Source organism: Camelina sativa, chromosome 6, assembly GCF_000633955.1.
Source record: "Camelina sativa cultivar DH55 chromosome 6, Cs, whole genome shotgun sequence".
In the NCBI taxonomy this organism is placed as follows: Eukaryota; Viridiplantae; Streptophyta; class Magnoliopsida; order Brassicales; family Brassicaceae; genus Camelina; species Camelina sativa.
Genome location: NC_025690.1, coordinates 5,274,642 through 5,286,771, shown reverse-complemented (window position 1 = coordinate 5,286,771; position 12,130 = coordinate 5,274,642). Strand labels below are relative to the sequence as shown.

At 44.2% G+C, this 12,130-nt stretch overlaps 1 protein-coding gene across 1 annotated transcript in view; it reads left to right on the top strand.

The window, feature by feature from the left end:
* Positions 1–2,202, top strand: part of LOC109133289 — a 2,480-nt gene extending 278 nt beyond the window's left edge. The window contains exons 2-3 of the mRNA XM_019246285.1: positions 371–601; positions 759–2,202. Of these exons, the coding sequence (XP_019101830.1) occupies positions 371–601; positions 759–1,013 (486 nt within the window). The 3' untranslated portion in view covers positions 1,014–2,202. The remainder of the gene's footprint in view (positions 1–370; positions 602–758) is intronic.

Below are 12,130 nucleotides of genomic sequence, written 5' to 3'. Positions count from 1 at the left end.
AGTGGACGAGCAGAAAGAGATCCCCCGGATGACAGGCCTGGGGCGAAAACTCTTCAAAAGTTCTAGCGCTTTCAACCCTCGAACGAAAATTTGATTGATGAAACAGTGGATTTCGCCGGATCTATAGAACAAAATAGTGACTTTTGAGCCAATGATCCCTATCAGTAGTGATTGATTCCCCTTGGAATCTTAAAAGTCCATTTTCTATTAGCCGAGGTTTGCCATATAAAATAAATACCATTGAGCCGGAGTGGACTGCTTTCGAACGACAGGCTTTTAGTTGAAAAGAAGCCTAAGAAAGCGACTGAACATCGCCTTGGGACAGAAAGAGAGAGAAGGGCGAGTCAAGACTTCCAGTTTTATGAAATAGAAGATCCAGATCTTGGAGCACCTAATCAACCAGTTGAGGAAGAGGAACGAAGGTACTCAGCCTCCTGGGGCAAGTGGGAGCGACACACTGAATGAACCAACTCCAATGGAGCAGGATCAAGAAGAAGTTAAGCTACGTAAAAGTGAGCGTGGTAGAATCTCTCGTCGTCGATTTGAGATTGAGGGAGATCCGGGGAATCTTATTCTGTCACCCAAAACGACCACTCCTTCTGTCGGAAAAAGGACTTGCCCTATATTGAAATGAAATCGAAACGAATGGAACGCGACAGAGCACTCCCTATCATCAGGTAGTGCGCGCCATTCAGAACTATGATATCGTCTTCTAGTCTATTCGGCAGGTCCAAGTTGTTTTGGTCTTATAAGCTCAGGTTCTTGAGTTTTGGGAATTTCCTTCCATTGGCCGGTTCAAATTCAATACGGATGGTGCTTCCAAGAGGAACCTTTTCTTGCATGGTGCTGCAACGGGACATTCTGGTAAGTCGGGTGCTGGTGGCCTTTTTCGAGACTGTTCAGGAACATGGATCTATGGGTATACATGCAAAATAGCTTTCTCTACGAGCCTACAAGCTTCACTTTGGTTTAGCTTCCAACTAAGGCTAAGGGAGTTGTTTCCATGGGATTGAGTGAACGAGCTCATAGCCCTCCACCCGTACCGCAAAAGCGCTAATTTATATAAAAAAGACCGGGAAAACGTGAATCTATCCCGAACATTTCCTAAAATACTGGATAAACTGACTCAGATCGGTCTCCCTCAATCGAGAGGCTCGCTTGCTTCACTTCAACTTCATAGAAGAGGGAAGGAGCTATGCAGAGGGGTGATTCCGGTGGAGATGGAATGAATGCATTGACAATTCCGTCTGATCTGTCTTATTCGTATATCTTATTATGGGTTATTTGCCTTAACAGAATCATTAGAAGGCTTTGGGCGGGGAAACCCAACTGCAAGACCAGAGGCTACTGAAAGGAAGATACTATCTCTTCTTGAGCTTCTGATTGACATACCGATATTGATTCAATAAAAGTCCTTAGCTCAGGTGAGACCTAATCCTATGTTTACTTTTCATTCAAATCAGCTTCCTGATGACTAAAGAAGACTTTTTTTATCCTAGCGGTTGTTGGTCCAACGACTCTACTTCTTTCTTTTTAAATATCGTAAGAGAAGAAGGTTGACAAGAAGAATAATTAGTCTCCTGTGATTGTAGTTCAATCGGTCGTTTGTCTCTAGAAGAAAGAAGCCTACTTGTAGAAGAGAAGAAGCGGGGTAGAGGAATTGGTCAACTCATCAGGCTCATGACCTGAAGATTACAGGTTTGAATCCTGTCCCCGCATAAAGAACAAAAAAATAATAGAAAAAGAAAAAATGGGATTTGAAGAGTCAAAGTAAAATAAATGATCATTCGGTGGGGACTGCTCCGCCGACATTGGAACGAGGCCAACCGCTGCTTATCACAACCTCTGGTGCCTGTGGAGGTTTGACCTTGGCGCCGATGAGGATTAACTATGTGAGGATTAAGGTGTCGGACGTCATCCGCAACGTAAAGATCGTGGTGCACAGTGTGTACTTGCCATTTCCACATATTAATCCTGTGGCTGCGGCTTACGACAGTATCCTAGGAGGCTCAGAAGTCTCAGGAGGAGATCAGACAATGGAAGAAAGGATTTCGATCTTCGATCTTCGTTACCATTCCAAAGTTAATTATTTAGCTTTCGATTAAGTGAGTGTTTGTTTGCTCAAACTCAGACTAAAATGCGACTATATGCCTTCCCGGTAGAAAATGACCTCTGTGGCGGGATTTACTAGGTCAAATTCAACGGGACCCTAGCCTGCAGTCATCAACCGGTCCGCCTCCGTGAATGAGAGTAGGTCCTCCTGATCCACGAATACTGTCTGTTTATTGCGAAGGGAACTGGGTCAACACAATTCCGGCAGTTAATCGACGGGAACTGGGTCGATTTATTGCGAAGCATCCGAAGCATAACTGCACACTCACACGATCTTTGCCGAGAGATAGGAGCATTCGGTGGAACCGGTGAACTACACTTGCTTCTGGATAGATGTGTGGGACAGAGGGCTCGTGGTACCTTCTGCCCACCCTTCCTCCTCTGCTTTGAGAACTGTGTGAACGGAGAGTGGGCAGAAGGGAAGGAGGTCCTCATACAGAGAAAATCATGGAATGGGTCGAGATAGATGACAGCGCCTTTTTCCTCTCTTCCTTGCCGGGAGGGCAATATTCTCTTATGGTCTTCACCTCCCGCCCGGCCTGGAAATTGAATCAAGCCCTCTTCTTTTTGATCCATTCATTTCTACAAGCCCAGAGCGTTGCCTCCCTTTTATTGCATAACCTAAAAAGCTATAAGCAAAGTACCAAAAGCGCGCTCCGCCCGGTGACTAAGAAAGAAATTGGTTTGCGCAACAATTAAAGTGATGAGGTCGAAGGAAGTAGGGCTCCTATTGAATGAAAGGCTTTCCCTCCCTCAAAAGAAGACTAGCTTTCAATACTAGTTCTTACGTTACGCTGCCATTTTTCCAATATCATTGAATAGCATGGCCTGGGGCTAAAGTAACTCAAGTGGGAGAGCCGTGTTATGGGTGACCTTATTGCACGGTTCAGAGAGCACTTGTGTATGTGATGCAAGTGAACGTGTACGAAAAAGCTGTCGTAAAGTTTCGTTTTTCGTTCCGTTTTTGACCCTATCTATGTTTCTATGATGGCCCAAGAACACGCTCATTCTTCAGCTGTAGAGAAACTTTTGAATTGCGAGGTACCATTACGAGCTCAATATATACGAGTGTTATTCCGTGAAATAACTCGAATTTCAAATCATTCACTTGCTTTAACTACTCATGCTATGGATGTGGGAGCATTAACTCCGTTCCTGTGGGCTTTTGAGGAGCGGGAGAAATTGTTGGAATTCTATGAAAGAGTCTCGGGAGCCAGGATGCATGCCAGTTTCATACGACCAGGTGGAGTGGCACAAGATCTGCCTCTTGGCTTATGTCGAGATATTGATTCCTTCACACAACAATTTGCTTCTCGTATCGATGAATTAGAAGAGATGTCAACCGGCAACCGTATCTGGAAACAACGATTAGTGGATATTTGGATATCAATACTGTCACTGCACAACAAGCAAAGGATTGGGGATTCAGTGGTGTAATGTTAAGAGGTCGTGCGACATGAAGACATTGATAGCAATATGGGGGAAGTTCCCATCAGGCAACANCAAGTAACTCAAGTGGGAGAGCCGTGTTATGGGTGACCATATTGCACGGTTCAGAGAGCACTTGTGTATGTGATGCAAGTGAACATGTACGAAAAAGCTGTCGTAAAGTTTCGTTTTTCGTTCCGTTTTTGAACCTATCTATGTTTCTATGGCCCAAGAACACGCTCATTCTTCAGCTGTAGAGAAACTTTTGAATTGCGAGGTACCATTACGAGCTCAATATATACGAGTGTTATTCCGTGAAATAACTCGAATTTCAAATCATTCACTTGCTTTAACTACTCATGCTATGGATATGGGAGCATTAACTCCGTTCCTGTGGGCTTCTAAGGAGCGGGAGAAATTGTTGGAATTCTATGAAAGAGTCTCGGGAGCCAGGATGCATGCCAGTTTCATACGACCAGGTGGAGTGGCACAAGATCTGCCTCTTGGCTTATGTCGAGATATTGATTCCTTCACACAACAATTTGCTTCTCGTATCGATGAATTAGAAGAGATGTCAACCGGCAACCGTATCTGGAAACAACGATTAGTGGATATTGGTACTGTCACTGCACAGCAAGCAAAGGATTGGGGATTCAGTGGTGTAATGTTAAGAGGTCGTGCGACATGAAGACATTGATAGCAATATGGGGGAAGTTCCCATCAGGCAACAATGGTTCCGCCTGACTCTACTTAAGCATGCATATTATGTAAGTGAAGACTTGGTGTGAAGCCTTGGAGCTTACGTTAGAAGAGCAAAAGGCCCGGGGCTAGGGTGAGCTGGGGGGGGACAGCGTAAGTGAGCGAATGTGTGTAAGCCCAGTCAAAGATGACTGTTCTAAACGGGGGGAGCCACCCACCTTTGAATGGTGTTGGTCCTACGGACCGTGAACGGATTTTGCCTCTGGCCTCTAGGCACATTGGAACCGCGTGAGTTCACCGGGGTGGAGTACGGTCCACCAAAACTGGCATAGATTAAGTGCTATTGATGGAACATGGTAAGCCTATCTTTCTCCATATGGAAGTGCTGCGAGCACTAAGAGATGCGGGTAGAGGAAGCCTCAAAAAGCGAAGGCCTTGTGGCTGACTGGGATTTTTCCTTGATCAAAGCATATCAACTCGAGTTCTTTCTTGTTACCAAAAACTAAAGTTGGTCGAATGGTTTTTTTCCTGCCCCGGAACGTCGAATGAAATAGGAGGTCGGGTTCTCTTTCTACAACCCTTTTGATATGATAGGCCCGGCTACCTTTCCCCTATCCCTTATGATTAGGGGGCTATTAAGCCCAAGAACGACCAGTCTTGTGGTGGTACGGAAGGAACGGACTCCGCGAACGTCCCGCGCCCCGGAAAGAAAGTCTAAACCAGAACCACATTCCTTTTGCGTGCGGATGTAGCTAAGTGTCTAACTCTATTGGTCATAGTTTCCTGCTGTTGCGGCTGGTGCTCGTTTGCGCGCGCGTGAACTAACTCAACAAATAAGGAAAGGATGCCCGGGGAGGCATCTGAGAATGATTCGAGCCGTATGAAGGGAAACTCTCACGTACAGTTTGTTTTTTTTGGGGGGGGCAGGAGCCCGACAGGGTCCCCCACTGACTTGGCCCGGGCCTAAGTNCTGACTTGGCCCGGACCTAAGTTAAAGTGAATTGGTGGGCCTACCCATTCCAACCAGGGGTATGCTGGAATTCGCGAAAAGCAGCACCTTACGATGTTCATGACCAATCGGATCTTGACGTACCAGTATGTACCAGAGGAGATCGCTATGATCGTTACTTTATCCGTATCGAAGAGATGCGACAAAGTCTTCGGATCATTGTGCAATGTCTTAATCAAATGCCTAGCGGCATGATCAAAGTAGATGATCGTAAGCTATATCCTCCATCACGATGTCGAATGAAACTATCCATGAAATCGTGCGTCATGTGAAACGTAGATCATCGCCGTTTTTAACCGAGACTCAGGTTAAGCTCCATCTCGGAACCTTGTGGGTTAGGAGTAAAGCATCACGGGGTTGGAGCATCTCATTGGGCGTAGAGAAGCATTAGGAACCCCAATTTATTTCTTCGGAACCGTTTCTTTTCCCGTCCCCCCCGCCTCGGCATAGCGCTTCGCTTCCGGTTCTTCGAAAGAATCAATTTATTTCTACCTTCTTCATTGATCTGGGGGAAAAGGAACCGTCTACCAGTTGGGAAGCCAGACATCAAGTAAGTGGCTTGATGAGGATAACTAAGCTGACACACCGGAGTTGGCTTCTGGCACAACAGGGTGATGCCTTACCGCACCGCAGGCGAATGCGCGGTAGCGTTCGTGGTGGTGCTTCAGGATTCCAATGTACTGCGTCCAAGATCAGAACGAGCTTGTCGGTGGACCACTGCCGTCCCATTCTTGAGTCAGCTGGAGCACATCCATCTTATCCACTGAACTAGCTAGAAGCTATCGCTTTGGGTCGAAGCACTAAAAGAAAAGCACCGGGAAACGCAGCGGTATAGGAACCACGGGACCCCCACCCTACTAGTAAAGGGAAAACGGAAGTGCGCTCCTGCGCACCAGCTGAAAAAAGCCCTTTCCCCTTTCTCTGATAATAAGGAAAGCTTCTTAGCTCCAACCTATACAAGGGGTTTTTATGTCCTTTTTATAGGTTGGGTTGTTGGATACGGGATCCTCGTAGTAGGCTGGACCAACATCCAGCCGAGAGAGGGCAGTCTCTAGAAGCAACAGGTTGGGAAACCAAGAGAATGTTTCGCCTTTTCTTATCTTCTTCCTGCCCTAGGAGTAGAAGTAGCACAAAAAGAGGGATTAGCATTATTGACCCAATGATAAACCACTAACACCTTCCTCGTTGGGGCTCTGCGCATTGGGAAAACGCTGACGCGATGGGAAACCGGCCAGTAGTTACAAAGCTCCAATAAGGTATCGAGAGGGCTATCACAGTCAGGTGCGAAGCAATTACCCCTATTTTCAAAGTACCCTTCTACCTATTTAGGGGGTTGAGGCGAGAAATGGCTTGATGAATCGTTCCGTTCGCCATGCACCGGCCCCATTCACTTGCTTATCGTAGAGGTTGTAAGTACATAGTGCCCCACAACTATCAATAGTATAGTGGGGTTGAAAGACGAGAGTGCCCGCCCTTTCTTTCAAGTGGGCCACTTTTTTTCCCGAATGCAGTCCGGGATCAACGAGGCTGTGTATATATATATCTTCAATGTTGTCATTTCGAAATGTCCGCTTCAATCGCTCTTTCACCTACCCCCAAAAAAATCAAAGTTGGCTTAACGAGCGCAGATGTGAGGAAGCAGGAGCAAGAAAACAAAAAAATATCTTTCTTTTCCTTCTACTTAAGGGGCAAAGAGAAGCGTTTTTGCTACTGAGAAAGCGAACGGTCAGCACGAAGGTTCAAGACTTTTCTGAGCGTTTGCGAAGCTAGATTCTCATAGCGAGGCGCTTCGAGTTAGCGAAGCGCTGTAGTAGCGCCGAAGCCCTCTGTGCTATAATGTTGAGCCAAGGACACTTCGCATTATCTATAGAAACAGTCAACTGAGTTCTGAACGAATTAGATCATTGGTAATGGCTCAATCTATAGATAGAAAGCCTTATGATGGGAAACTACCACGTTAGGTTTGGAGAGAGATGGGACCGGTTATATAGTAGAGGGAGCAGATGCAAGCTTTTTTCTTTCAATAGCCGGCCAAATGACTACAGGATCATCGGTCTACTCTACCTCAATTCACCATTTCGAAATTTATACAGAAGGTTTTTCCTTACCAGCTTCTTCTACCTATACCGCATTTGAAGCACCTAAAGGAGAATTTGGTGTCTTTCTGGTCAGTAATGAAAGCAATCATCCCTACCATTGTAAAATAAGAGCACCCGGCTCTGCCCATTCACAAGGACTCGATTTTATGTCCAAACATCACATGCCAGCAGATGTGGTCACCATCATAGGTACTCAAGATATTGTGTTTGGAGAGGTGGATAGATAGGACGACTAGTTGCTCGATCAAGACCTTAGCTTTATTACGAGCCCAGAAGTCTCTCTTGTTTTTTGCCTTCAGGAACAGCCTTTAAGTCAAATCCAACCTAATATCATGAATATCCTTCTACATAGAAGAAAGACACTCTAAGATCCTTTTTCAAACCTGCTCCCATTTCGAGTCAAGAGATAGATAAATAGACACGTCCCATTGCACTGATAAGGGGCGTTCGTTGTATGTTGAAGCAGAGATGAATAGGGTGGCTGTGAAGAGAGTGATGGTTGATCCTGACTCCACAGTCAATCTCATACCTATGTCCACTAGGCATTCCAAAAGAAAAGATTGGAGGAGCACTTCTCGAGGTATATAATTTGAGTTCGAATTGTCAAATCAATTTTCTAGGAATGGTATGGTCAGAGTCAATTGCAACGTTGGACCTTTTAAAAGTCCGATAGAGTTCCAGGTTGTTTTTGCACCGACGACACATTATGCTCTTCTGGGCAGACTCTAGATTCATAAAGACCAAGCGGTCCCATCGACATACCATCAATGTATAAAAGGTATAATCAAAGGAAAAAAAGTACTCGTACCAGCGGTGAGCACTCCCTTCGAAAGATCTGAAATCCATTTTGCTGACGTTATACATTATTCGGAGTTTGCCGAGGATGGAGAGCTTTCATTGAAAGAGGGTCCAGGGAGCTGTTGGCTTACTCGTTGGGAGGGACTTATTAATTAAGGAAGATTCAGTTCGTATCTATTTCTAGAAAAGAGACCACCGGTATGCAAAAGTTGAGAAAAGCCGTCTTTAGCCTGTCACTAAGTTGCCAAACGACATGATCTATTTGCTCACATTTCAGGCGAAGGTCATAATTCGCAGTTTCCTACAGGTACTGGGACGGAAACNTTTGAAGCAGAGATGAATAGCGTGCCTGTGAAAAGAGTGATAGTTGATCCTGACTCCACAGTCAATCTCATACCTATGTCCACTAGGCATTCCAAAAGAAAAGATTGGAGGAGCACTTCTCGAGGTATATAATTTGAGTTCGAATTGTCAAATCAATTTTCTAGGAATGGTATGGTCAGAGTCAATTGCAACGTTGGACCTTTTAAAAGTCCGATAGAGTTCCAGGTTGTTTTTGCACCGACGACACATTATGCTCTTCTGGGCAGACTCTAGATTCATAAAGACCAAGCGGTCCCATCGACATACCATCAATGTATAAAAGGTATAATCAAAGGAAAAAAAGTACTCGTACCAGCGGTGAGCACTCCCTTCGAAAGATCTGAAATCCATTTTGCTGACGTTATACATTATTCGGAGTTTGCCGAGGATGGAGAGCTTTCATTGAAAGAGGGTCCAGGGAGCTGTTGGCTTACTCGTTGGGAGGGACTTATTAATTAAGGAAGATTCAGTTCGTATCTATTTCTAGAAAAGAGACCACCGGTATGCAAAAGTTGAGAAAAGCCGTCTTTAGCCTGTCACTAAGTTGCCAATCGACATGATCTATTTGCTCACATTCCAGGCGAAGGTCATAATTCGCAGTTTCCTACAGGTACTGGGACGGAAACATCATATTCCCGAAAAAAATGCGGGACTTCGGTAGCGAGGAGGGCCCTCACAGCAAAGCCCATTGCCAAGGCCAGACCCCCAGCCGATCTTGATGATCAAGAAAGAAAGATGGCTCGACTCCCTACTAGGTATACCACAACCTTAGATAGTAGGGACATAAAGGGTTTCCCTAGGAAAAAAGAAAGAGAATCAAATATAGCGAGAACACATGAAAGAATTGAGATTCTGATGAGAATGCAACCACTGCAATTAGAAAGGGTTCCGCGATTGCAATTCACAGTAATTTCTTCAAGATGTTTCTGCATTCCCAACAAATCATCTTTAGAAACCTGCAGATTTTCCATTCTTTTTAATGCCTTAAATACAGATTTTTTATAATCATCTGTCTCAGTACTCATCTTTTTACTTATTTACTTATCCTTCCTGAGACTTTTTTCAGTTTATCGTAGAAATTAGTCCACAAAACTAATAAGAACGACACGAGTTTCAAAATTTTGATTACGCATGTTTTGGGTCATAAGATTAATTTAATCAATTTCCTCTTCTTATTTTAGGCAAAAAAAAAAACAATCCCACTTGTTCTCCGCAGTCCTTTTGTGTGTAGAACATTGGCCAGCTCCATCTACCAATGGGTGCACCTGACTNCAAGGTATAATCAAAGGAAAATAAGTACTCGTACCAGCGGTAAGCACTCCCTTCGAAAGATCTGAAATCCCTTTTGCTGACGCTATACATTATTCGAAGGTTGCCGAGGATGGCGAGCTTTCATTGAAAGAGGGTCCAGGGAGCTGTTGGCTTACTCGTTGGGAGGGACTTATTAATTAAGGAAGATTCAGTTCGTATCTATTTCTAGAAAAGAGACCACCGGTATGCAAAAGTTGAGAAAAGCCGTCTTTAGCCTGTCACTAAGTTGCCAATCGACATGATCTATTTGCTCACATTCCAGGCGAAGGTCATAATTCGCAGTTTCCTACAGGTACTGGGACGGAAACATCATATTCCCGAAAAAAATGCGGGACTTCGGTAGCGAGGAGGGCCCTCACAGCAAAGCCCATTGCCAAGGCCAGACCCCCAGCCGATCTTGATGATCAAGAAAGAAAGATGGCTCGACTCCCTACTAGGTATACTACAACCTTAGATAGTAGGGCCATAAAGGGTTTCCCTAGGAAAAAAGAAAGAGAATCAAATATAGCGAGAACACATAAAAGAATCGAGATTCTGATGAGAATGCAACCACTGCGATTAGAAAGGGTTCCGCGATTGTAATTCACAGTAATTTCTTCAAGATGTTTCTGCATTCCCAACAAATCATCTTTAGAAAGCTGCAGATTTTCCATTCTTTTTAATGCCTTAAATACGGATTTTTTATAATCATCTGTCTCAGTACTCATCTTTTTACTTATTTACTTATCCTTCCTGAGACTTTTTTCAGTTTATCGTAGAAATTAGTCCACAAAACTAATAAGAACGACACGAGTTTCAAAATTTCGATTACGCATGTTTTGGGCCATGCCTGGCACTTTCATTTTATTGAAAGTTGTCATAAGATTAATTTAATCAATTGCCTCTTCTTATTTTAGGCAAAAAAAAACAATCCCATTTGTTCTCCGCAGTCCTTCTGTGTGTAGAACATTGGCCAGCTCCATCTACCAATGGGTGCACCTGACTGTCTCCAGTTCAGTTAGAACAGAAGGCCGCCAGTATACATAGTATATAATTGTGGCGGGGGGAGCTGACTGTTGCCTCCCCAGTNGCAGTTTGTATCTATTTCTAGAAATGAGACCACTGGTATGCAAAAGTTGAGAAAAGCCGTCTTTAGCCTGTCACTAAGTTGCCAATCGACATGATCTATTTGCTCACATTCCAGGCGAAGGTCATAATTCGCAGTTTCCTACAGGTACTGGGACGGAAACATCATATTCCCGAAAAAAATGCGGGACTTCGGTAGCGAGGAGGGCCCTCACAGCAAAGCCCATTGCCAAGGCCAGACCCCCAGCCGATCTTGATGATCAAGAAAGAAAGATGGCTCGACTCCCTACTAGGTATACTACAACCTTAGATAGTAGGGCCATAAAGGGTTTCCCTAGGAAAAAAGAAAGAGAATCAAATATAGCGAGAACACATAAAAGAATCGAGATTCTGATGAGAATGCAACCACTGCGATTAGAAAGGGTTCCGCGATTGTAATTCACAGTAATTTCTTCAAGATGTTTCTGCATTCCCAACAAATCATCTTTAGAAAGCTGCAGATTTTCCATTCTTTTTAATGCCTTAAATACGGATTTTTTATAATCATCTGTCTCAGTACTCATCTTTTTACTTATTTACTTATCCTTCCTGAGACTTTTTTCAGTTTATCGTAGAAATTAGTCCACAAAACTAATAAGAACGACACGAGTTTCAAAATTTCGATTACGCATGTTTTGGGCCATGCCTGGCACTTTCATTTTATTGAAAGTTGTCATAAGATTAATTTAATCAATTGCCTCTTCTTATTTTAGGCAAAAAAAAACAATCCCATTTGTTCTCCGCAGTCCTTCTGTGTGTAGAACATTGGCCAGCTCCATCTACCAATGGGTGCACCTGACTGTCTTCAGTTCAGTTAGAACAGAAGGCCGCCAGCTTACATAGTATATAATTGTGGCGGGGGGAGCTGACTGTTGCCTCCCCAGTTGACAAATGAGCCAAATAGAATTTCATCCTATGTGCTCTACATATTTTCTATTTCTTTCTTATCTATCCCATTTAGCGATAAGATACTCGGGTTATGTTTGGTGAACTGGGGCCGTGTTTTATATCCTCCTTCCCCACAGGAAAACGTTTGCAGATGCGATCATGAATCAAACCAGATCGAAACATTCAGCTGTCGACGGACAAAACCTTGCCGAAATGTCGACCGCAAACGAAGGATGGCCAGGCCCCGGTTCCTTGGGTTATAGTATTCCCTATTCCTCGCCTACTCAAATCAGAACTAGTTGATTCTCTTTCGCCTATC